A 26,388-nucleotide genomic window follows, 5' to 3' on the forward strand; every position below is an offset into this window, starting at 1 on the left:
ACTTCGTTTGCAGGTTTGCATTCAAACGAATGTACGATCGTTCAGAAATTGGGGATCCAGATAATTCCATCCTCAAAAACACATTTAGTCTTTCATTTTAAATTAGGTCTCAGCTTGTTTCAAATGGAGGAAAATCTCCTCTTAGTTGAAAAGTAAGTAATCACCTTAGGCCACCACCGCGCAAGATCTGAACTCCAAAAAATCAATTTTCATCTTGACAAAGAGTTGGATGTGAGTTCTAAGAGCGAGCTCACCATAGCTTTCAGAAAATAAATTCAATATCTAAGCTTTACAAGCTTACACATGCTCTCTGTCTCTGTGCCTGGCCGTCAGTCAGTCAGTCAGTGGATAAGAATCTGGATGAGCTCAGGTGATTACACTCTTTAGGCCAATGCTAATTGCAAGGTCTGTGCTCCAGGTACTGTAAAAGTATTAATTAAAGTGGACCATTTATCAAGGCATTTGGCAGCCCAACGGAGAGCAAGACGGTGAGGAGGAGGAGGAGGGAGGTTTGCAGGTTTGCCCCCCTCGCTTTCTCTGTGGGTGTTTGGTTTAAAGTGGGTGTGATGCCCCTCGCAACCTACAACTGTGGAAGATAAACTACAATTTCAGTGGCCAGGATTCTAATGTGATGCAGTGAAAACCATAATTCATGTACTGAGCCACATGAAAAAAACTGTATGCTTTAGTATTTTAATGTCTCCACTTGTCATTCAAATATAAAATTCGAATGTCATTTAAACACAGAGTGCGGGCAAATAGCCAAAATTGGTTGCAATCATGCACAAATTATGAATCCAGATATTTGAGGTAATAATAATTAAAGCTACATTATGTAACTCAATCGTCTTAGCTCCACCCAGCTCTTTTCTCCCTGCTCTGCTATGCTCTTGGTAAATGGTAAATGGTCTGCACTTATATAGCGCTTTTCTACCTATTGGCACTCAAAGCGCTTTACGCTGCTTCTTATTTACCCATTCACACTCACAATCACACACACATTCATACACCGATGGGGGAGCTGCTATGCAGCTGGCCAACACTCACCGGGAGCAACTAAGTTGGGGTTCAGTGTCTTGCTCAAGGACACTTCGACATGTGACCAGAGGAGCCAGGGATTGAACCAACAACTGTGAGATTGGTGGAAAACCGCTCTACCTTCCTGCGCCACAGTCGCAGGAGTGGCCTCTTCTTCCATCTGCAACGCCACACTCTGCGCCGTCCTTCAGATGTTAAACATCATCAAAATAAATAAATAAGAAACAGGCAAAGATCTGATGTTGGAGCACATTTCAACTTAAGTTACACACTGTGGCTATAAGATGCATCTCTGCGTTTGGCACCAGCTCGGGTACTTGGTAGTTTATGATGCTCGTTTACACATAGTCTTACATATACTCGCCTTTTTGCTGTGATGCATTTTAAACTCATTTTCCGTCAGGATTTTCCAGCAGAAGTGTTACAGGCTGACGATAATGTTAAACATCAAGGGATTATAAAGAGAAGCAATAAAATTATATAGTTTTTCAAACACGGACTTTGCTTTAAACGTACATACTAAAATGTTTGCCACTCACGTTAATCATATGTTGATTCATTTTGCTTTTATTACTCATGAATAACTGATTTATTCTTTAGGAATGCACGCAGCGCTGCAACCTTTGAGTGTTTGGAAAATCTTCATATTCCTGGTAGAAATCACTAGTCCAAGACTTAAAAGTTAAAATTATACACTGCTTCTTATTAAAAGCTCAGATTATTGCCTTGAGCCTTAATTTATACATATGCATGTATTTAAGCTCTAAATATGCAGACGGACGGTGCAGGAAAGTGCAGCAGAGAAATCCTATTATATCCTACCTGTTAGATGTAGAGTAGTAAGCCCTCTGACTCCCAGCAGAATGGGACCGGAGAGACAAAAGGCATCAGTGCTAAACGACTGAGGTGATTTAAATCACATACTCTTAGAGAAAGAAAGAGCGAAGAAAAAATAACATCTGAAAACCAATTCAGCGAACAAAGGCCCGAGTGTTCCCTTGTGGCATGATCGAAGTGAAAAGAGGACGGGGGAAAGAATGAAAGCAGAGAAATACGGTTTTATCACGGTTTTGAGTTAGTGAACTAAAGGTTGGGGTTCAGAGAGGACAGGAAGAGAGGAGGGGGGAGAAGAAGAAACCCCCTTCCAGTCAGCCAGGATATTTCATGTCCATCTCTTTCTCCCCTTCTCTCCCATAAACCTGATCAGCATCATTTTCATGTCTGTTCCCACTGTCTCTTCTTTCCCAGAGCCGTCATTTATAAAATGGTGGCTGAGAGTTGAGGGACGATGATCAATTTGTAGAGCATCTAAAACGTAAAAGAGGCTGTGAGAGACGGGGGGGGTCAAGGTCTGTGCTCGGGTTTCCCTTAATGGCTGCGCTGGGATCGGCTCCCATTCCGATTGGTCTGTCAAATGATTTTCTGGGCTCGGGCCCAGCCAGGACCCCTTCAAGTCTTTGTCCCCTGACAGATGGACAAACCGGCAAAGAAGAGGAAGCGCTGTTCAGATAGGAGGGCTAATGAAAGGGGAAATGGACACGTTGGAGGTTGACATAGGGATCAGACAGTAGGAGGGTTGTGCTGTCCACGCTGAACATGGAGACGAATATTCACAGTCAGCGGAAAGATTAATGCTTTGGTCGGGAAGAAAGGATAAAAGCATTAATGATAAGTGTGCACTGAAAAAGTTAATTTATCAGTTGTATTAAATTAAAACCTGTCGCTTTACTAAAGGCTGTGCAAGTTTTACATTATTGTGACAGGTTATTGTTCTGAAAACACCTGAGCTTTAGGACCACCTGTCCTTCCTATTCGTCTTGTCTTTTATTAAGGAAAAGCTGAAATCACAATCTCCGATCTATGGATGGAAGTACAAACTGAAATGGCCAAGAAAGCATTTAGGCTTTTGGCACCTAATGCTTTGAATAAACTACAATGTGAGCTTCAACTTCAAACGCTTGTCACATTGAATGAGTTTAAAGCTCTGGTGAAATCCTTCCAGTTTACCTTTTGTGTGTGTAAGTTGATATTTTAATCTGTTGTCTATTGTTTTTGATGTACCTATACTGCTGCCCTCCTGGTCAGGTCTCTCTTGTAAAGGAGACCTTAATCTCAATGGGACTAACCTGGCTAAATAAAGGTTAAACTTCCAAAAACTATTGAACTTACTTTAGATCGAAAGTCTTTAGCAATCACATATTGCTTCCCGACTATGTCCCCTTTAATAAGCTGAACCAGCCTGGAAACCCAATACAGCAGCAGATGCTGTGGAATTCAGCAACAACTGTTCAGACTGATCCCTTTCAGAAAAGCTGCGAAGCCAAATTGGCGGATTGTCTGATTTCAGTGCAATCTAATGTCTGTTGGGAGTGTAATAAGAAGCTAATAGCTCAATGTAAAATGAATGTGACGGCCAAAAAAAAAAAAAAAAAAGCAAAGCGACCCAGGAGAGATCGCAGGCCTGTGTGACATCCTTTTCACTTTTATGTGAAAAAAATAGAGCAGCAATCAAAATCAGAGTGGAGGTGATGTGATTGCTTTGATAATGGCATTGAGACCACAGTGTACACACCGTGTGCCCCCACGCACTGTCCGCCTCTACTGCTCACACAGGTAACACGGACTCGTTCTTAAAGTTTCTTTCAGTTAATGATGCAGGAGTGTGAAGAGGAGTCAGATCTGCATAATTGTTCATGGTCAGAACTTTTCGAATCAAGACAATTATTTCCAGTAGCCAAGCAGGGAAGAAAAATTCAGCCCCCTGAAACCAAAATCTAATTATTCTTGTTTAATGTACAATTTAGCTGAAATGTAGGTTGGGTACGGGTCCATGAAAGACGTCTATACGGTGCGAATGTACTGTAGCTGAGAGGAGGAGTGGATGGTCTATTAGTGAGACAGTTCAGCAGCCAGATGAAGGTGCATTAACTCTTTTTTTCCCATTACTGTTTAACTTATCCACGCTCTTTCACAATTCCTTTTACAAGGTCAATGTAAAATTAACTTGAAATGTATACCTCCTCCAGCAATCACTCCTCTCAATTCGCAGAAATTTCTTTTATGCAGGAAAATTGTGGGAGTGGATAGAAAAAGACCCTTGCAGACCTATTTTTTATTTATTTTTTTGTCCTCCACAATATTGTACAATTCATGATGTTGATAATGTGGAGAGTTCTCACTTAATTAAACTTGTGCATGCAGTGCAAAGTTTAAAAAGGAAGGGGGAAAAGAAATGCACTTATGTCATGCCGTGAAAGTGGGCAAATTATCAAATACAAATTAATTAGTGTTTTGAATCCAAGTTTGGAGCAGTGAATTGCATTTAGAAAATTAAAAAGATATGAATGGCTCCTCACTCTGGCTGTGAGAGTGTTTCATTTTTATTGGAAAGTTCAAAAAAAAAAAAAAAAAGAAAGGAAGAAAGAAAACACTACATAAACAGTGTTTCTCTAATTTACTATATTATATTATATTGGAATCATTTTTATAATTGTTACCCCTTAGGACAATACTCCTGCCAAATTCTAATTAAAATAAATATGCAAGCAGGGACAAGAGAAACAGATAGACATCATGCTTGGCGTCTGAGGGCGAGTGTCGCCACAGCTTGCACACTGCTCTGTCTTGTTGCGTTAAATCACATTTCAGCAAATGACACAAACTCACTTTTCTTTGTCCCAGATGAGATCATCAGGTGGTGAATGTCCAACCACAGTCAGAGGCTTTAAGGTCGTTACGAAGCAACACGAATACAAATTCAAACAGGAATTCAAACCAGGCTTTTAAAAAGTTTTTTTTTTGGGGGGGGGGGGGGGGGCGGCTGCTCTTACAGAAAAAGCTATAAGTGATATGTCTATCGTCTTTGACATTTCACTTAGAAATTTGAATATGAATGCGATAAAAAGGGAGAAAGCAAACGCTTCACTCCGAGCCAGTGTGCGGGTTTCCCTCATGAAAGGTGAGTATGTGCAGGGCTTTACTACTCCGTCATCTTCACCTAAAGAGGCGGATGCGCCACTCTCTGCCCACTCTTAACGACTTTAGAGCCTTATCTGGCCTCTCCATTGAGTTCTACTTCAGACATCTCGTTCATTAAATCCTTTCATATCCTTCTTCGCTATTCCACCATCCCTCTCTACATTCTGTTGCTCTCAGAAGTTTAAGGTGTGTGTGCGTGTGCTTCAGACCTCGCCTCACACCTACAGTACTATTATGCTGCCCTGAATACTGGTGTGGTTGGGCGAGTGGGCGGTGGGAGGCTCAGATGGAGAAGGCGAAGCTTTGAGTTAATTAACAGCACGTCGGCAAAGCAGACATAATAGTACACCTCAGAAAAAGACTTGACATTGAGATGGACGGATAAGTCATTAATTGGTTTTCTTATTGGTACAATGGCGGCAGCAGAATGGAGGAAGGTCAAGGCGACTTTGACAGGGACCACAACTATATTATGTGCAGGAGTGCTGGAGTATGAAAGGGGACAGATGCAAAGTCGATGGGAGATAAAGGAAGCTGTGAAACAAAGTAATTACACCTGAGATGTGGGTCTGGGCCGCTGTATGGTGATGCAGGTCAGGCCAGCCAGACTTTACAATCTGCAACCTGCAACACTGAATTTGGCTTTGCTTGTTCCAACTCCCTCCAATCCTCTACCTCGTCTCCTTCTTCTGCTGCTACTGCGGCTCCTCCTCTGGGGTATTGGGGGGGGCACCCAGCTGAAACGCATATAATTCCAGCACAGAGATGAACGCTTGCGATAGGGCGAGGAGGGGGAATACGGTGAGATAATTACGGGTGATACTCATGATTGTGAACGTGGCGGTGTGAAAAGGTGGGCCGCAAGATAAAACACTCAGAGAGGCAGCGAGAGAGAGTGCTGGATAAACAAACGCAGGGAGGGATGGAACAAGAGGGGAAAGGAGGAGAACGGCAAGGTTACGGGCAGTGAGATTAAGGTTCTGCCTCGCATAGGAATGGGATTCACGTGTTAAAAACAGCCTGGATGAGAAGAATGCATCATCTTGCTTCCGTTACATCAAGTGGGGTCAACATGGGTGGATTACTGAACCATGCACAGACCCAGGGGCCTGGGAGGTCAGGAGACCATCTAAAAGTATCCAAAAGAGGGGCAAAAACGTCCAGAAATAATCCAACCTGCTCATAAAAACTGGCACAATGTGCAAAAATAGGCATCAAATGACTGAAATTGGACACAAAACATCCAAAAATCCAAATTAAATAATCAAAAATGAATCTTCTACAAACACATGTGCAAACAATCTACAACACGAACTCTCAGAACAACCAAAGGGGAAGTGAGCTGCCCATGAAAGTCTTTGAATTTATACTAACCACTGATGAGATCACAGTAACGATGCAGCACAAGAGGAAAACTGGTTCAGTAATATTTTGGGTTTTTTAGTAATGGGAAATTACATGTTCTGTCAGTTTCATGAAAGATGTCGGCTCTAAAAGAGTCAAAGCGAAAAGACAACAGGCCGTGAGTGAACAGACAGGGAGGGAAAAACCTTCAGATTTCCTCTGTACTTTTGGGCAGGGTTTGTTCATGCCGAAAGGTTACATGAGATAAGAGCATGTCAGAGCCATGGCCTTGTTTGATACGTGTGTGTGTGTGTGTGTTTGTGTGTGTTTGTGTGTGTCCACTCATACAGGTGTACATGGATGTGGCCACGGCCGCAGCAGCAACAGCAGCAGAAGCAGCAGCAGCAGCGATTTTTATCATGTGCTGCTTTATGTACTTCATTCTCTCCCTCTCTATCATACTCTTACTCTCTTTTCCTCTTTCGTGCAGAGACAGGTGATAAGAGACACAGATAGTGCTTTATGGCATGAATGATAAGGAGTCGCCACTCATGCGTCCCATCAGGGGAAGAAGAAGAAAAAAAGAAAACCAGCGAAACCCAAATGAAGGCAGGCTTATCACTGAAATCTGACACTTAATGCAACTCCATTTTGAAGTAATATGTGCTTCATTGTAGCCCTAATCGATTTGAGATTTCAGGACTTTTGAGTTTATTGATTCATTTCATACACTTTGTCCTCTGAAGGATATTGCTAGCCTGAGCGAAACACATGCAGATGCAGCTGATATCTATATTAAGAACGGGTTAGTTTGCTTTTTGTTTGCGCAGAAATATAGAAATAAAGATAGAGAAAAAGTTTGCAACATGTTTGCAACGTGTTTCCTCGTGCGTTCCAATGTGTTCCCGTGTGACCTCTGACCAATTATCTGATGTGTCGGTCGAGTTGCAAAATTTTCTCTTATCGAGATCCGGTGTTGGTTTCTTTCCTTGCAAGAATGCAAGTGAAATGAAAAAATCCCCGTGAACAAGTTGTGAAGTTGCATTTTTATTCTCTTTAAGTACAAAATAATAAAGAGGAAAGAGATGAAACATTTCAAGAAGAATGTGAATGGAGTGAATGAAATCAACAACGTCTAGCCGTTTTTCAGTCAACGTCATTATTCGCGTGTGACTGTCTTTATCTGGAGAAATATAAAAAAACAAAACAAAAAAAAAAAACAAATGAATTTATCAAACTGTCTTTAAATAAATGCAGTTGTCACCGGCTTGTGAGCACCGCGGCGGAAGCATCATGTAGAATTTATTAAAACTCAGCCCGCTCTTTCATCTTTCCCCTGCAAATGCATTCATCTTAGTGACGAGGGAATATGAGTGAGATCCCAATCATGGCTCAAGGTGCTTTATTGAGCCATTTTAGGTGTTTTTAGGTGGCTGTGTTTGACTACAATCAGGTGGGCTTTCAGAAATAAGTAATGGCATCACTGGGAGATACTCCACAGCCATTTCATATCTGAAATACACCGCTTATAAATCATTTTTTGCTGCTTTTAAATGTTTGATTTTTTCATACATTGACCTCAAAAGGGTGATGGGATGTCTGAGATTGTGGTTGTTATTAAAGAAATGTGACAGAGGAGCGATACAAAATGCATTGCAAATGGATGTGAAGACGTTTCTGTGACCTGTAGGGAGAGATTTTCTCAAACTGTTGATGAGAAAAAGAAAAAAAGAAAAAGTTGCATGTGACTTTGTGATGGTTTCTCTTTCTCCAGAGGTTGTTGCCTTTTCTTACATGATCCAAATGTTCTATTACAGACCACCAATGTCTTCCTTAAGTGTTTGGTGATGCATGCATTGGCCTACCTGTGTATTTACATTTGTGCTCTGCTTTTGCTGCATGTGTTTGTATATCGTACACCAGCTCCGTTTAAAGCCGCTCCGTTGACTTTTTGTGACTGTGAAACTCAGACACAGATGTGTGTGTGTGTGTGTGTGTGTGTGTGTGTGTGTGTGTGTGTGTGTGTGTGTGTGTGCACTTGCAATTCTTACTTGGTGAGGCCCAGTGGCAAGGAGCCCACCAACAGCGTGGGGCCCAAAGCCTTTGTGGGGCCCAAAATGCTGGGCCCCACAAAGATTTCATTCAAAAAGCAGCTCAGGAGCCTCCCCTAATGTTGCTCTTGCTTTTTTTTCATTTGGCCCACAAGGTCAGAAATTTTGGAAAAGTGTGTGTGAAGTGTGTGTAAAATTTATCCTCAGTACTGCCAACTAGTGCTAGGGGCTTGGTATTGCAAAAGATACACACTTTCGGAAGTGTGTAACATTTCAACCAATCAGAGTACAGCCCTGATGATAAGAAGACATTTGATTGGCTACTTCACCGTCACCGTCACCAATTTGGGATACACGCCCATTTCCTCAAACCACAGAATATTGTGCCATTTACCAGTATGAAAACTTCATGAAGGGAGCAGGTAGGTTTCTTTTCTGATTTTTTTTTTACAGTTTTTAACTTTTTTATCCTCTGCAGAGTTGCAAGCAGGGTACAAAGTGAAGTTGTAATATAAATTTATAGTTGCTAAAGTTAGCTACAGCATGTTGGCTGGTAATGTTAGCAACACCATACTACCTTCTAATGTTAGCTATGTTATAGCTTACAGCTTGTAAAGTGATCTATAGCTCGGTAGCTACTGCTGTAATGTTATAGATACGTATCTAGCACATTTTCTCTGAAGGTTAAAATACAATTGATTTTATAAGATAAGATATTCATTTGGATCGTAGCTAGATGAGATTAGTTGCCTTTAAGGCACGTACGTCACACATGTTGTACATCTACATGTCACTAAAATCTTACTTTTAAACTTTCAAAATACATAAAATTACATGTATGACAAATATTGATCCATAAGGAAATAAAAGAATCAATCAATTTGCTTCAAATCATGGGAAGAGGCTTTTTTGTTAAAGGATCAGGTTTAGTTAGAAATACATTGAAAAGAAATACATGCTGAAAAGACCCACACTGTTGCGGGCTTTGAATGCACCATGACTGCAGCTCGGTGAAGACCGCATGCTTCTTGTGGACTAAACAGGACAAAATCACTACGGCAGTAATACAAGACAATAAAGAAATGTAAGTCAACTTATACCTCAAATACTATCAATGCTAACAAAGAGCTGGTAATGAGCGTTTTTAACTCGTTTGTAAAGTGCCATCTCATGCAAGATGCTAGCGTTAGCATTAGCGCTAGCATTAGCGCTAGCATTAGCGCTAGCATTAGCTAAGTAAATGATAACACTGATAAAATTGTTCGGTGTTTCTTCAGGACAATATTCACTTGGACTTTAAGGGGTGGGAACTGTACTGCAAATGGGGGTGGGAGCAAATTTTCCCCTTTTTGAAGTACAAGTGCCTAATATTTATTATGGTAATGTGTAAAAATTAGTAGGATTCAGATTTTGGCCTTGCTCAAGGGGATCATTGAGAAGTAGAGGGGAAGGTGATGGTTTTTAGCTGACTTTTTTCACTTCTTTTTATTCATTATCCACAAATAACCTCATAAGTTTAGCCTGCTGTGTAAAAAAGAAAACTCATGACAAAAAAATATATTTTTACCTTGGTCAACAAATTAAATTTTACCTATTAGAAAATAAATATGACAGCTTTGATAAAGATGGATGTTATGTAATATTTAGAATGCCATTTATATAATGTGTGAATCTGGCATGTCACTTGTGCAAAGGGTAGGTAAATAATAAATATTAGATTCTGTTTGTTTATACTGTCTCCATGTCAGAAATAAGTTATAAATGGCCTAATCAATACATTTTAATAATGATTTATGTGTATAAATGCATACAGTTCTCTCTTCTTGGAGATGAATCCTCCTACCATTAAGCTCCAGGATTTTCATAATATCTTGTAGAAAGCACTAAAGTCCTCCATATATAAAGATGATCCTGTAATGATAACAGTAAAATTAACGCTGGAACATAACCTTTACTTAATTTACATTAAATCCAATTTTTTTGCTGTATTTCATTTATGAAAATAGTTTTATGTTAAATGCTGAAATCCCTGCTTTAATGAAGTAATATGTTTCGCTAGGTGTCCTGAATAAACCTTTTGTAGATCATCTTTGGAACATTGGATTGTTGGGTTCTCTTCTCTAAGCATCACAGTAGTTTTTTCCTATCTCAAGGAATATGGTTAGGAAAGGACAGGTTAGCAAAGAAGGAGAGGGAGTAATTTGTTTGACTATTGTTTGTTTGAATATACCTCGTGTTTTATATTTATGGTCTGCTATTTTGAATATTCCTGGGTTTCTGTTGAGCAATCTACATAGACCATATACCATGAAATATTAAAATACTCAGGTGATTAGTTAATAAGATAACCTGTGTTATGACTTAAAAACTGTTTCACAGAGCCATAATGAGTAAACGGAACTCAAGACTACAGCCTGCTGAGGATGCAAAGTCTTACATTCAATCTTCAAGGGACAAGCCTGGGTTTATAGAAAGATATATTGACACTAACAAAGGTAAGGGATAGCAGGTCTTTTACTTCTTTTCCTTTCGGCTGCTCCCTTTCAGGGGTTGCCACAGCGAATCATGTGCCTCCATCTAACTCTATCCTCTGCATCCTCTTCACTCACACCAACTAACTTCATGTCCTCCCTCAGGGATAGCAGGTCTTTTACTATTACTATTAATTTCATACATATATTAAAGCAAATATTTATGCTACATATTAGAAACAGATATATATTGGCATTTCCAGAGAAGCCATTGTGCTGATACTCAATAGGTCTAGCTGTTGGTTGTAAAGGAAGTAGGCTATACTCTTTCTTGTTATTGTTGCACCACATTTAAGTGACAAGAGGTGGGTCATGCTGTATGTTAAAGGTTAAGACAGCTCATTGTTTCTGTTAATCAAATGTATATCTAAAATAACCTTATAGGAAGAGGAGTGTTCGCTAGCCAGCCCGTCGACCCAGGTGCTTTTGTCTTGGAGTACAGGGGTCAACTTATATCAGTGGAAGAATGCCAGTCAAGACACTACACAGAGATAGAGAGTACATTTCTGTTTGAATTTGAGTGGCAAAATCATCACTGGTGGTAAGATTATAACAAAACATCTTTTGAAGAAATGTAGAAAGTCTTTAAGAGCTGAAAGTTTCGAATAGTTGATGAATTACAAAAAGAAGGAGAAATCTTATTCAAGCTATCACTTCTAAGTATTGATATTTTAAACTAGACTGAGCCAGTCTAGAAGTTTCTGTTATCACACATTATTTATGGTTCTTAAATATGTTTACACTGTGAAGCCTGATTTTTGTAAAATAACTAACATTTGAATGTTTTACCTTTTATACCTTTTAGTATTGATGCATCCAAGGAAGATGGCTCTCTTGGAAGATTAGTAAATGACAATGGCAAATCTCCAAACTGCATCATGAAAAAAATCATAGTAGATGGCAAGCCACATTTGTGCCTCTTTGCAGTTAGGAAAATAGAGATAGGAGAGGAAATTGATTACAACTATGGTGATTCAAAATGGCCATGGCGTAAAAAGGTGAGTTGGTTAAATAGGGCATACTAACTTGCGTGTGAAGTTGTACTGACTAATGTAACAACTTTTATATTTTTCCATTGTTTTGTAAATTTATGTGTGTATCCATGTTCTTTTAAGATTAAGTGATATCCCTAAAAGTTATTATTTTTCATCTGATTTCTAGGTGAAAAACAAGAAGGCCCCTGCTGTGGTAATTGGGACTTCCCCTATACACCATCCTTCCCATAAAGATTCAAAAACAGATGATGCCAGTTCAAAGGTAAAGTAGTAATACAATGATGCAAAAAATACCTGACAGCTGAGCTATCATAGACAAAATCTTCCTAGTCTTTCCCTCATGGGGCCCTCCTGCATCCAGTTAACCTAAGTGACTCATATGCTCATTCGCTTGTGTTTCTAGTCTTCCACTTATGGGGCCCTCAAGTAGTCAGTTAATCTTACACACTCAGAATTTTAAAGTTTCTCCCCTTATGGGGTCCTCCCGTATGGATCTAACTTATAGTTATTTTACATCATTGCCTTAATACCTGCCAAGGTCAAACCTCAAGTTATTATAGTTATAATGCTACAACTCTTTAGGGGCTTCATGTTTTCAGAAGGTATTTTGAATGTTATCCATTGCATCCACTTCTATGCTGTTGTCAGTCATGCAGAAAGGCCATAGCATGTGGTTATTTCTTTATGCTAAATGCTATTTTAGAAATAGCTGACATCTGAGCTATCTTAGACAACTTGTGAATCTGTAAATAACCAATGTCTGGCAGTTCTTGATGTAAACCTGACAAATCTTCCTAGTCTTTCCCTCATGGGGCCCTCCTGCATCCAGCTAACCTAAGTGACTCATAGGCTCATTCGCTTGTGTTTCTAGTCTTCCACTTATGGGGCCCTCAAGTAATCTGTGAATCTCACACACTCAGAATTTAATAGTTTCTCCCCTTATGGGGTCCTCCCGTATGGATCTAACTTATAGTTATTTTACATCATTGCCTTAATACCTGCCAAGGTCAAACCTCAAGTTATTATAGTCATAATGCTACACCTCTTTAGGGGCTTCATGTTTTCGGAAGGTATTTTGAATGTTATCCATTGCATCCACTTCTATGCTGTTGTCAGTCATGCAGAAGGGCCATAGCATGTGGTTATTTCTTTATGCTAAATGCTGTTTTAGAAATAGCTGACAGCTAAACAATCTTAGACAACTTGTGAATCTGTAAATAACCAATGTCTGGCAGTTCTTGATGTGCTTTTGATTTTGGTCTGAATACCAGGTGGAAAACAAGCAGACTCCTATTTTGGCAGTTGAGACCGATACATCCCCTATAGATCATCCTACGTGTGAGGATTCAAACAAAGATGATCCCAGCACACAGGTAATAAAGCAATGCACACACTTAGTCACATACTTTCTTTGTTCACCTGTACTTTGTGTAATTCTCATATGAAGATAGGGACTTGTTCACTGCTCTTCCAAAAAAGCTTTTTGATGGATAAGAGTAAACCTGACAAATCTTCCTAGTCTTTCCCTCATGGGGCCCTCCTGCATCCAGTTAACCTAAGTGACTCATATGCTCATTCGCTTGTGTTTCTAGTCTTCCACTTATGGGGCCCTCAAGTAGTCAGTTAATCTTACACACTCAGAATTTTAAAGTTTCTCCCCTTATGGGGTCCTCCCGTATGGATCTAACTTATAGTTATTTTACATCATTGCCTTAATACCTGCCAAGGTCAAACCTCAAGTTATTATAGTTATAATGCTACAACTCTTTAGGGGCTTCATGTTTTCAGAAGGTATTTTGAATGTTATCCATTGCATCCACTTCTATGCTGTTGTCAGTCATGCAGAAAGGCCATAGCATGTGGTTATTTCTTTATGCTAAATGCTATTTTAGAAATAGCTGACATCTGAGCTATCTTAGACAACTTGTGAATCTGTAAATAACCAATGTCTGGCAGTTCTTGATGTAAACCTGACAAATCTTCCTAGTCTTTCCCTCATGGGGCCCTCCTGCATCCAGTTAACCTAAGTGACTCATATGCTCATTCGCTTGTGTTTCTAGTCTTCCACTTATGGGGCCCTCAAGTAATCTGTGAATCTCACACACTCAGAATTTAATAGTTTCTCCCCTTATGGGGTCCTCCCGTATGGATCTAACTTATAGTTATTTTACATCATTGCCTTAATACCTGCCAAGGTCAAACCTCAAGTTATTATAGTCATAATGCTACACCTCTTTAGGGGCTTCATGTTTTCAGAAGGTATTTTGAATGTTATCCATTGCATCCACTTCTATGCTGTTGTCAGTCATGCAGAAAGGCCATAGCATGTGGTTATTTCTTTATGCTAAATGCTGTTTTAGAAATAGCTGACAGCTAAACAATCTTAGACAACTTGTGAATCTGTAAATAACCAATGTCTGGCAGTTCTTGATGTGCTTTTGATTTTGGTCTGAATACCAGGTGGAAAACAAGCAGACTCCTACTTTGGCAGTTGAGACCGATATATCCCCTATAGATCATCCTACGTGTGAGGATTCAAACAAAGATGATCCCAGCACACAGGTAATAAAGCAATGCACACACTTAGTCACATACTTTCTTTGTTCACCTGTACTTTGTGTAATTCTCATATGAAGATAGGGACTTGTTCACTGCTCTTCCAAAAAAGCTTTTTGATGGATAAGAGTAAACCTGACAAATCTTCCTAGTCTTTCCCTCATGGGGCCCTCCTGCATCCAGTTAACCTAAGTGACTCATATGCTCATTCGCTTGTGTTTCTAGTCTTCCACTTATGGGGCCCTCAAGTAATCTGTGAATCTCACACACTCAGAATTTAATAGTTTCTCCCCTTATGGGGTCCTCCCGTATGGATCTAACTTATAGTTATTTTACATCATTGCCTTAATACCTGCCAAGGTCAAACCTCAAGTTATTATAGTCATAATGCTACACCTCTTTAGGGGCTTCATGTTTTCAGAAGGTATTTTGAATGTTATCCATTGCATCCACTTCTATGCTGTTGTCAGTCATGCAGAAAGGCCATAGCATGTGGTTATTTCTTTATGCTAAATGCTGTTTTAGAAATAGCTGACAGCTAAACAATCTTAGACAACTTGTGAATCTGTAAATAACCAATGTCTGGCAGTTCTTGATGTGCTTTTGATTTTGGTCTGAATACCAGGTGGAAAACAAGCAGACTCCTACTTTGGCAGTTGAGACTGATACATCCCCTATAGATCATCCTACGAGTGAGGATACAAACAAAGATGATCCCAGAACACAGGTAATAAAGTAATGCACACACTAGTCACATACTTTCTTTGTTCACCTGTACTTTGTGTAATTCTCATATGAAGATAGGGACTTGTTCACTGCTCTTCCAAAACAACTTTTTGATGGAAAAGAGTAAACCTGACAAATCTTCCTAGTCTTTCTCTCATGGGGCCCTCCTGCATCCAGTTAACCTAAGTGACTCATGTGCTCATTCGCTTGTGTTTCTAGTCTTCCACTTATGGGGCCCTCAAGTAGTCAGTTAATCTCACACACTCAGAATTTAATAGTTTCTCCCCTTATGGGGTCCTCCCGTATGGATCTAACTTATAGTTATTTTACATCATTGCCTTAATACCTGCCAGGGTCAAACCTCAAGTTATTATAGTTATAATGCTACACCTCTTTAGGGGCTTCATGTTTTCAGAAGGTATTTTGAATGTTATCCATTGCATCCACTTCTATGCTGTTGTCAGTCATGCAGAAAGGCCATAGCATGTGGTTATTTCTTTATGCTAAGTGCTATTTTAGAAATAGCTGACAGCTGAGCTATCTTAGACAACTTGTGAATCTGTAAATAACCAATGTCTGGCAGTTCTTGATGTGCTTTTGATTTCGGTCTGAATACCAGGTGGAAAACAAGCAGACTCCTACTTTGGCAGTTGAGACTGATACATCCCCTATAGATCATCCTACGTGTGAGGATTCAAACAAAAATGATCCCAGCACACAGGTAATAAAGTAATGCACACACTAGTCACATACCTTCTTTGTTCACCTGTACTTTGTGTAATTCTCATATGAAGATAGGGACTTGTTCACTGCTCTTCCAAAACAGCTTTTGAGTCAGGATTACTGTTTGGGTAACATGAGTGCATGTGGTTGAGGTAAAAGAGTAAATACAATTTTTTTCTAGTTCTTATGCACCCTGTTAATCTGAGAGATGCATTTGGTCATATGCATGAGTTTCTAGTCTTCCCCTCCCAGGATCCTCAAGTTCACTTAATCCAGGTGGAGTCACTAGTCACACTAGCCATTAGTTACAAATCACTTTTGTTGACCTGTACTTTGTGTAATTCTCTTATGAAGAGATGAATTCCAACTCTTTGTAATTTTATTCAATTGGCTCAATAGCAGTTTGTATCAAAATTAAAGTATATATAATGCAACACGTATTTATTTGATGCATTTTTAAAATTATATTTTTAATGTAATTCATGTCAGCCTCTATGTTGTTTTGCGAGACTTGTTGATGCCTGTCCTAAATATAACTAACATGCTAATTTAGATGATTGTTTTTTGTCTATTCTACTTTTTTAAAATATTTTTTTCCTTTCTAATTATTTGTTTTATTACATTTAGGTTTTCACTGTTAATAGTTTTTCCCTAGTGGACTATTCTGAAACTGATGATACAGACGAAGGCTATATAAACGATGGCTCTCATACAGTCATCCAAATTAACAAAATTACAGAAAACATTCTGGTATGTCTTAAATTCCAGTAAAATGTTCATAGTGTCAAGTGTATAGCATGTGTGTAGCATCAAGTGTTAAAATCCTTGTCCTGTGATTGATTTTTATAAAACATTAACAAAAATTGATTGCCATACCTTAACATTACACCCATTTTGCAGGATAGTGTACCAGATCATTCTGATTTTCTCCAAGATTCAAAGAGTGAGACTGTAGTGGATGAAACTGATAATGAGGATAATGCTGTTCCTAAGCTTAGAAGAACAAAAAGCATTCTGGTATGTCTCTGACAAAATATCGTGTCAGTTCTGTTAATACCAACTAAGTGGATAAGGCAATTTCCAAGCATTTCCCCTGTAATGATTTTTATTTAACATAACTGTTTTTGCAGATGAATAGAATACCACATTTTTCTGATGCACTCTATGATTCAAGTGATGACAGCACAGAGTGTCCTTCATCATCACAATCTAAAAAGGCTTTCCAAAGGCCAAGAAGAAGGTGTTGCCATCCTGTAAGTCTATTTTATTTTTTATCTTACCCTTTAATGCTATTAGTTAGTGGGCAGTGCAATTCAAACTCAGAATTATAATATTGTGCCTTTGTGAATATGTTTGCATAATTTAAACACTTGCACTTTTACCGGAGAAGTCATTTTTTAAACTACGCCTGCGCAGTTTTATGCTGTAGATTCAAATAGTTTGCAATTTTTTTTGTCCCAATAGTTTAACATATCTCAAATTTGTGAATTTACTTTGAATGAAAGTAATTTCACTTAATGCCCCTATAGAGAGTATACTATTCTAACAGGCAGTTGACAAAAGTGTAGCCAAGTTGTCACACTAACACAATAATTTGTAGGGAAAGATATTAACAACATTTTTTTTTTTCTTTAAAAGATTGAAGATAGTCTTATACAATCAGATGAAGCAAGTGGAGAAAGCGAAGAGGAGTATATTCCAAATCCCAGGGAAGAAAGCACAGACAGTGATGGTAGCTTGGAATTATCCCTTGAAAAAAAGAGAGAGAACAACATTGGATCTACTAGTCAGAGAAGAAGCAAGTCTTCTAGTCAGACCCAGTCTGAGTCTAGTCAGAGCAGAAACATAGTTGTTGCAAGTTGTGATTCCACACAAAGATTTCCTGAAGGCACAGCTGATGCAAATGAGGATGAAACTGCACTCCTTGAAGAGCCATCTGTTTTTGTTAATCCAGTTTTGAAAAAGGAGGATGGGTCAAGGAGATATAATAAAAAACATCAGTGCTTGTACTGTGGACAAGTAGTTCAGAAAATGTCAAGACATTTGATGCGTAAACACAAAAATATGATTGATGTTGCCAAAGCTTTTAGTTTGCCAAAGAACTCAAAAGAAAGGCGACTGCAATTAGATTATATCCGAAATAAGGGGAACTTTGAGCACAACACTGAAGTTTTGGAGAGCCACAAAGGCAAACTCATCCCATGGAAACAACCAAAGAAAAGAAAAGAAGGACAGGAATATACACATTGTGTGTACTGCTATGGATTGTTCACAAAAACAGTGATGTGGCGACATTTCAAGGTCTGCAGGTTCAAGCCTCAGGGGAAGCCATCTAAACCAGGAAAAACAAGAGTCCAGGCATTGTGTGCTTTTGCTGAACCTGTTCCACCTGGATTAAGTGAAGCATACTGGAAGTTCTTAAGTGATATGAATCAAGACAAGATTGCAGTAGCAGTTAAAGAAGACAACTGCATTCTACAGTATGGTTACAGGCTGTTTATGAAGAATGAGAAGGTAATCAGCCAACATCAGTACATTCGACAAAAGCTGAGAGAGCTTGGTAGACTGCTATTGGAAGCAAAAAAGATTGCACTTGTGAAGACTATCAAAGATCTCATAAAACCTGAAAAGTACAATCATGTTGTCACTGCTGCAAGATGCCTGGCTGGATTTAGTGATGAAACTGGCAGATATCAACGTCCATCTCTTGCTCGCAAAGTGGGACACAGCTTGCATTCTTTGGCCATGTTTCTCAAGTCTGAAGGATTAAAGAACAAAGATAAACAAACTGTCAAGGATGCTGAGGATTTTGCACAGCTATACCAAGAGAGTTGGAAATTTGACATTGCAAGCCAAGCACTAACCCAGCTTGACCAGACCAAGTGGAATTCTCCTCAACTTCTACCATTCACACAGGATGTCCAGAATCTTCATTGCTACTTGTCTGGAAAACAGCGGAAACAATTGAATGCCCTGAAAGAAGAGCCTTCACCCTCAAACTGGAAAGACCTTGCTAGAGTGACACTGGCACAAGTTATTCTCTTTAACCGCCGGAGAGCAGGAGAGGTATCCAGAATGCCTTTGTCAGTGTACTTATCAAGAGACACATCAGAAACACATGAAGATGTTAACTTGGCCCTTACAGCACTCGAGCAGAAGCTTTGCAAACATTTTATTCGGATAACCATAGTAGGAAAGAGAGGAAGGAAAGTTCCTGTTCTCCTCACTCCAGACATGAGAGAATCACTTGATACTCTGACTGAAAAGCGAGAAGAATGTGGAGTGTTTAATGAAAATGGATACTTGTTTGCATTACCACAATCTGTCCATTACCTCAGGGGTTCAGACTGCATTAGACAATTTGTGAATGAATGTGATGACATAAAAACTCCCAAAGCACTAACCTCAACAAAACTCAGGAAACACATTGCTACCCTATCCACCGTTCTCAATCTCAAGACTACAGAACTTGACCAGTTGGCAGATTTTCTTGGGCATAACATTGAAGTACACAGAAAGCACTACCGTCTTCCAGAGGGCACCCTACAGCTAGCAAAAATAAGTAAAGTTCTCCTGGCAATGGAACAGGGACGGCTAGGAGAGTACAAAGGGAAGAGTCTGGATGAAATTCACCTTGATGTGAATGGTATTAAGACTTATTATATGTCAATGTAAAAAAAAGAAACATTTAAAAAGGACAATTTCTGTCTAATCCTACTTTTAAATGTTTCACTTTAACTAATTGACTTATGAAAAGGGCGAGTTTTGTAGATTAACTTTATCTACAGTCAGCAATTTATGCAGTACTTTATTACACTCTTGATCACATCAGTTTTCAGCTTTCCAATTCATTTTATCAATTAACATTTTAGAAACTGTTGACATGGAGGAGTGTTCACAAGAGGACATAGAAGGTATGTATGTTGTTTTATCTTAAGTGGTTGGAATGAATGATTTCTCAATGGATATGAATACTTTTGACTAGTGCATGTGGATTTTGTTTGGACGATTAAATGCTGGCAGGTTTCTGTAGCTATTGACCACATTTAGGAATAATTTTGCTATTTTTTTAAAGCCAGCATCTATTTTCTATAATGTAAAATAGTACATATGAGAATTCTTTTGTTTGGGGTGTCCTTATCAAGTTTTTAATCATGGGAAACTGTCAGTGGGAATTAATATTAAGGCACCGCTGTTTTCCACTCAATAGAAAAAAGCTGTAAACTCCCTGTAGGGGTGCAGTTCTAGTGAAGTCAAAAAGCTTTTCACACATATTCCAAAGTTCAAAAGAATTCTTACAACTTACAACTATAAAGTAGTGTGGATCCAAGCCTGTTTTAATTATTTATTTTTGCCCATATATCAAGTTGCATTTTCTGTGTAGTCCAACTGAGCTTCTCTAGGTGTGGGATATGGAAATCCAACCTGTTGAGAAAATTAAGCTAAAAAATATAAACTTATAGTATCATTAGTAATTAACAAAATAAAGTAATTTCTATGTTAATCTCAGCAGCAGTGCTTATATATTTGTTATGCTGTAACTGTCGTCATAGTTTTGTTATATATAGATTACATTAAATCACATTTGTTTAGCTTTTATCAAATGAAGAGTGAGCGGTTAGTTGGTATGTAGTACTGTTTGTGTGCTCAATATTTTGGTGTTTAAGCTGTGGACCTGCTGCTTGAAGGATTTGACCACAAAATTATTCTCCCACCCCAATTAGCAAACAACTGCACCAAAATTAAAGAGGAACAATGAGTAATTTCACATTATCTTTCAAACTTATACAATATAGGAGTGGTCTGGGCATGTGCAAATCTCACCCCTTCATGCAGAACCAGACTTTTTAACCCTTGTAGGTTGCTAACATGTAAATTTGATTTAGCACAGCACACAAAACCATGGCAAAATGGAGAAATAGAAATTGTCAATCCCATATGATCAGTTATGCATGATAGCTCCAGTCAGCTTTACTAATAGCTACTTCATATGTTAGTTCTAAATAACTGTCTTAAGTACTTGTAGTAATTTTTTTTTTACTGTACCCAGATTACGGTATTCCAGAAGAACAGGGGACCAAACATGTGGACAGTGTGGCATCCCATCAAGAAGGTACCATCATGGAGTTAGCTCATCATTAAGAGACACACTTGCCATATTAAATTATATTAATTTATACTAGCTATTCTTTTGAGCAATGTAAATCTATTGATAGATCTATTAATCTTGCATATCTAACTCTTTATTTTCTGTACACAGATACCAGTATGGCACTGGTTTCAGAGAATGAGGTCAGTGTGACATCCCTACAAGAATGTACCTCCTCATCAAGTGGCCAAAACCAGAGGAAGTTGGCTAAAAGGAGAGGTCAGCTTAGAATAGTGGTTCCTTCTTGGACCAGCAGGCCCTTTCGATTTCCAAGTTTCTTACCAGCACTTCCAGTTAGTACACAAGCAGATATTACTAGACTAGGACATCACCATCACAAAACGTTTAAAGTGCACTGCTCAAAAAATGCAGGTCATTGAAGGGCATCCGTGGGCATCACCCACTTCAGTGACGTAGTATATTTTGGTCTTGTTTATAACCAATGTGGAGTTGGGCATTAAGTGAAGTATATGAACTTTAAATCTCTAGGTAACAATTGCATTAACTATGGAAGGCTTTGAAGGGTGCACAATCAGTTTACTCGTGGAGTGAAGAATGGATATGTGCGAGATGGGGGATGGAGAGGAAGATGATACACATCATACATGGTTTCTGTGTGTAGGGGGTATAATGTCCCCATTTGGAGGTCTGTAAGTATACAGCAGTTTGGGTTTAACATAGTCTTTCCCAAAACTGAATGACTGTGGAGGAGTCCTTTATGGCCTTTGAACCAATTCAGTACTGCAGTGAATATGTGATTAATCTAGTTGTGTTTCCTTTCAGGTTAAGATTTGAAGTTTTTAAATCTAAAATATAATATGATCTTCTTATGCACATTTAGGTAATCAAACTGCAGTGAAAAGAAGCTGGACACCAGAGGAATGTGCTGCAGTAGAAAAGCATTTACGAAAATGTATAGTGATGAAACAAGTTCCAGGTAAGGTGGACTGTGAACGTTGCATTGCTGCAGAACCTCAAGCTCTGGGAAACCGAGACTGGAAAGCAGTTAAATACTTCATAAAAAATCGAATTACTACCATGAGAAGAAAGGTACAGTAGAAGAGCTTTAATGAACGGGTAGAAACACAAGGCTGGTCCTTTGTTCTATACTTTCTGTTGATGCCTGTTTGAAGGTAATCATGTTTTTCTCAGTTCCTTCACCATGCCCTCTTTGGTGTCTGTTCAGCTATGACATTTTATCACAAAATTCTTCCCACTACCCTACAGATCTCAAATATTTTTCATTTATGAAGCAAGAACACACTACACACACATACAGAATTTTAGTTCAAGAGTATGGCTATGTTATTGGTTTACAGTTGGTGTCCTCTGTTCTGCAGTCTCTTTTGTTTTTTCTCATTATGCAAAAGCAGAAGTTTACATTCCCTTATTTTGAAATGGTAAAAATGGTAATAAAGTGATTAACATTTGATTTGTATAAGCCAATTTTTGCTCTTTCAAAATAAGTTGGATGCAAGTTTTTGCATCCAGCTATGTTAATATGTGCTCCATAAGCTCAAATCCTTGAGTTTTTTTTTTTTTTTTTCTGAAATGTTTTGTGTAAAACAGCAAACTGCAGAAATAAAAGGGAAAATCCCTATACCGCGTGGTTTGGTAATTGAGAAGAGATTCAAGTTTGAGTATTCTAATATCGTCGTCTTCATAATGCTCTTATCTTTCATTAACTTGAAGTGGCAAAATGTGAAATGTTTGGTGTAAAGGAATAACAGATGTGGAATAGAGAGAATGTAAAGTAGAATATAAATCCCTGATACTGCCCTGCATTTTCTTTAAAAACAAGGTAAAGGAAAAATAACAGAACTAATTTCTCCAGATGAAGATTTTGTTCCCTGCTAAGACACGTAAACTGGAAATATGCATGTGTGTGTGAAGGTGGATCTCATAAATACTGACCGTTAGAAAGAGACCCCACAAGCAACAAAAAAACGGGCATGAAAAATTAAGTTTTATATTCTGTGATTTAAAAGTGAAATTTTTAATTCTAATTTTTTTTTAGATTTGTGTGATTTTTTATAGCGGTGTAGAACCACTGGATAGGGTGGACCCTACCAGTGGGTAAAAAACTAGCGGGCCCCGCAAGGGAGGTAAACAAGTGTGTGTGTGTGTGTGTGTGTGTGTGTGTGTGTGTGTGTGTGTGTGTGTGTACATGGAAAACAGACTCAAACCCATCCAGACATTATCTCCCTTCGATCCAAGCCTCAAATGGCTGGATAAACAAGTCCCCTTTCCGAGTTGTGTTTGGAAAGGGAATTGTGCCCGCCGTGCAGCCGCTGGGCCCATGGCTGGAGCTAAGAGAGTCCACTTTGTGCAACACACCAGGCGGATATGAAGAGCAGATGTCCTGTCTGCTGCTATCCAGCTCCAGACCTAGAGCTGCACACACGTCACTGAAGATGACTAGTTGGAAAGTGGAGCCCCCCCCCAAATAAAAAAAATAAAAAAAAACTCCTAGAGGCCTATTTGTGGGAGGTGGTTGGCAGTTTGAAGAGGTCTGAAGGGAGAACTTATTTGTTGCAGACCTTGTTTGCTGCAGGCTGGACTGATTCGGAGCAGCTTCACAGAGCCCCTAGTGGTTAGGTAGAAAAGCACAGCACACGGTTCTGTCAGTGTCAAAACGCTACAATAAGTCAGCCAAGTTTGCTGAAGATCGTTTTTGATTACCGCAGGGACAGTTTCTATGAAATACCACCGCTCTCTCTTCCCCCCCTCCCATCACTGTGAAAGTTGTTGCTGTAGTTTCACTATTTGAACTTTGAAAATGTACTGAAGTGAAACAAAATAACCCCCAACCCAGTTAAGAATCTCTTACACTTTTATAATTACCAGAGACACCATCATTTCTCTATGCTTAATTAGAAAGGTTTTCTGTCCATTTGCCTCCTTTTGTTTCACAGGACTGTCACCAATCCCCTCAGAGACACTAAAGCTCCAAGTCCTTCCATCCCTCCCTCCCATTACTCATTTAAACTTTTTTTTTCCAGAATAATGCGGATTTTATCTCAGTCATAATTGCAGTATAATTATAGGAGGTAATTCTCCCATGGTGCGTGGCCAGGTCTGCTGCCATAGCGTGAGCAGAATCTGCTTGGAGGTTAAACTCCTGATTTGAAATTGAGAGGCAGGACAGAATGATGGGGAGGATAGAGGAACGGCGAAGTGCGAACAGTTGGTTAAGGGGTTGCACGAGTGTGTCTGACCTTGAATTTTCAAACAACGTCCCTTAATGACAGCATGTAAAAGCAAGTTTTGACGAATGTAAATAAACATAGTTGCCGTTTAGATTGTTAAAAAAGACGAGAGCAAGACAACCCTCACGAAAACTGAACGATTATTATGAGAAAGAAAAAAAACGTCTGATAATATTAGATCCATGGAAATCCCTAGTGGCTCATGAGATCCAAGCCAGACAATTTTACTGTTACTATGCTCTACGCTGGTCAGTTATCAGTCAGTATCATGCCCGTAAACTGTGACAAATACCATCTACCAGCTACCAATAGGCCTGTAGGTAATAAATGATGCACCAGTTTTTGGGGAAATAACCAAACCTTTTATTAAGGTGCCGTTTCTTCATTGCAACAAAGTTTTACATCTGTATTTAGTTTTGACCATGACAGGGAAGGTTCAGTGCCTGATAACACATGATGAAAGTAACACAATATAGCACGTGGTTACTATAGTAAGGAAGTACGTGTTTGCCACTGCTGTTTGTAGCTTTTAGTTTTTGTGTGTTCCCACCGGCCGCAGCATACCTGTGGCTTCAGTATCATTATCTGACGTGTTGGAAAGCTGGCCCTTTCATTTTCCTATTACCAAACTCTTAAAGATTTAAACTTTTACTGCAATTCAAAATTTTGGAGAAAGGGACAAAAGGACATCCAACCCACCCCAGTCAATTGTGTTTTTCTTGTGTGCGTTTGGCCTGGTGTTGTTCAGATGACAACTTTGGGAATCCTAAGATGCAGTCTGATTCATCTGCAGAGCTGTGCCAACAGCACCACTAGAAAAACTATTGAACATGTGTAACCAGGATGCAAATATAGACAGAAAGAGTAGATTGGCATGAAGGCTTTTTGGTCACATGCAGGTGCTCCAAAAGATAGCAGTACAAATAAATATGTCAGAAAGATCCTACATAAAATGTGGATTTGTGTCTGTATGAGAACACCAACCGTTAAATTATCCAACAGTTAAATAACACCCAGTTTAACACAGTTAAAACGATATATAGGTGATAAAGGCACGAATGATAAAAAATAAATAAATACAATTAAAAAAACTGAGAACCTCTGCACTAAAGTAAAGACAGATGCTATTTTAGAAGTGAATGGGAAGCTCGTGTAGCAGTGGTTCTCACACATGATAAGTGATTCCACGATAAGTGCATATCTACTTTGTGTAATTCTCAAGACTGAAGAAGATTAAAGTTGTTCAAATGAAACCCGTGACTAGAACATCCAGTCCCAACACTGGATAATTCTTTGTCACTATGTCTTGTGTTGCCTAGGACCCATCATTCTTCTTTGAGGGTCTCCAAGGACCCTCAGGTGCCCCCATATGCACAGTACGTCCTCAGACTAAAGCGGGGCCTACCACCACTTGCATAAACATGTGGTTCTTGTTTCGGTTGAACGAGGCGGCAGTTGTAGAGCACGCTATTTCCATGGTGGCACGGTGCCCTTCACGTGACACGTGAAGGGATGACCACGGAGCAAAGCACCCGAAGGTGCAAACGATACAGAGGGTAAAACCACACCCAGTAGCGCGCACACACACGCAGTCTGAGCGACCTCATCTACTCCATCCAGAGAGGTCGGAAAAGTGGTGCAACTGACTCTTAAGAGCGTGTGGGTTCATGTGTGTTTTTCCTGCAGGCAGCATGTTTTTTTTTTGTTTGTTGTTTTTTTTTTTTTTTTTTTTTTTTTTTTTATGATGTGTCTCAAAGAAACCTGCAGATAATGGAGCTGCCCCTGATGATTTTTTCTTTGTACTCATCACTTTGTAATTCTTAGAGAGGCTTTTGAACCCTGACATATTTTTTTAATATTCCGTGGTGCCCCTGAAGTGGAAAATTATTCATTCAGAAAGATCGGGGCGAGAAACTCAAAACAATCATTCTCCGAATCTTACCGTCCTCTCAGTATGACTTATCAGCTGCAGCGTATACTGCCAGGCCTGGCCTTATGCAGGTGTGTGTGAGGGAGGGAGGCTGCCGGAGAGAAAGCAGCAGAGGAAGAGGAAAGCGTTGGGGCAAAGGTGAGTATTCCCCCTCTGGT

At 39.2% G+C, this 26,388-nt stretch overlaps 2 protein-coding genes across 4 annotated transcripts; both read left to right on the forward strand.

Annotated features, from left to right (window-relative positions):
* Window positions 1–8,352: 8,352 nt before the first annotated feature.
* On the forward strand, window positions 8,353–14,809 carry LOC137106910 (N-lysine methyltransferase KMT5A-A-like). 3 transcript variants are annotated; one of them, XM_067490981.1, is made up of 6 exons: window positions 8,353–8,833; window positions 10,791–10,906; window positions 11,327–11,483; window positions 11,748–11,940; window positions 12,104–12,199; window positions 14,398–14,802. In XM_067490981.1, the coding sequence occupies exons 2-6, from the start codon at window positions 10,798–10,800 to the stop codon at window positions 14,569–14,571; spliced, it is 729 nt and encodes a 242-aa protein (XP_067347082.1). In that variant the 5' UTR covers window positions 8,353–8,833; window positions 10,791–10,797; the 3' UTR covers window positions 14,572–14,802. The 3 variants fall into 3 exon arrangements, 2 of the variants coding, with proteins under 2 accessions (XP_067347082.1, XP_067347081.1); XM_067490980.1 differs by having other exon boundaries at window positions 8,353–9,495; window positions 14,398–14,800; XR_010912035.1 differs by lacking the exon at window positions 11,327–11,483 and having other exon boundaries at window positions 8,353–10,906; window positions 14,398–14,809.
* Window positions 14,810–15,121: 312 nt separating this feature from the next.
* Window positions 15,122–22,102, forward strand: LOC137106912 (uncharacterized). Its single transcript, XM_067490982.1, has 10 exons — window positions 15,122–15,220; window positions 15,839–15,940; window positions 16,570–16,692; window positions 16,843–16,959; window positions 17,073–17,195; window positions 17,581–19,588; window positions 19,815–19,856; window positions 20,993–21,055; window positions 21,203–21,234; window positions 21,933–22,102. The coding sequence occupies exons 5-10, from the start codon at window positions 17,073–17,075 to the stop codon at window positions 21,948–21,950; spliced, it is 2,286 nt and encodes a 761-aa protein (XP_067347083.1). The 5' UTR covers window positions 15,122–15,220; window positions 15,839–15,940; window positions 16,570–16,692; window positions 16,843–16,959; the 3' UTR covers window positions 21,951–22,102.
* The last annotated feature ends 4,286 nt before the right edge of the window (window positions 22,103–26,388 follow it).

This window comes from Channa argus, chromosome 21 (genome assembly GCF_033026475.1).
Source record: "Channa argus isolate prfri chromosome 21, Channa argus male v1.0, whole genome shotgun sequence".
Taxonomy (NCBI): Eukaryota; Metazoa; Chordata; class Actinopteri; order Anabantiformes; family Channidae; genus Channa; species Channa argus.

Bases quoted from the DNA above. Each gene is read 5' to 3' on its own strand.
- LOC137106912 (XM_067490982.1), top strand. From the start codon at position 17,073: ATGAATAGAATACCACATTTTTCTGATGCACTCTATGATTCAAGTGAT. The intron at 19,589-19,814 runs GTATTAAGACTT...TTAACATTTTAG, and splicing joins AATTCACCTTGATGTGAATG to AAACTGTTGACATGGAGGAG. The intron at 21,056-21,202 runs GTACCATCATGG...TTCTGTACACAG, and splicing joins TGTGGCATCCCATCAAGAAG to ATACCAGTATGGCACTGGTT.
- LOC137106910 (XM_067490980.1), top strand. From the start codon at position 9,401: ATGCACCATGACTGCAGCTCGGTGAAGACCGCATGCTTCTTGTGGACT. The intron at 9,496-10,790 runs GTAAGTCAACTT...ACTGTTTCACAG, and splicing joins ATACAAGACAATAAAGAAAT to AGCCATAATGAGTAAACGGA. The intron at 11,484-11,747 runs GTAAGATTATAA...TATACCTTTTAG, and splicing joins TGGCAAAATCATCACTGGTG to TATTGATGCATCCAAGGAAG.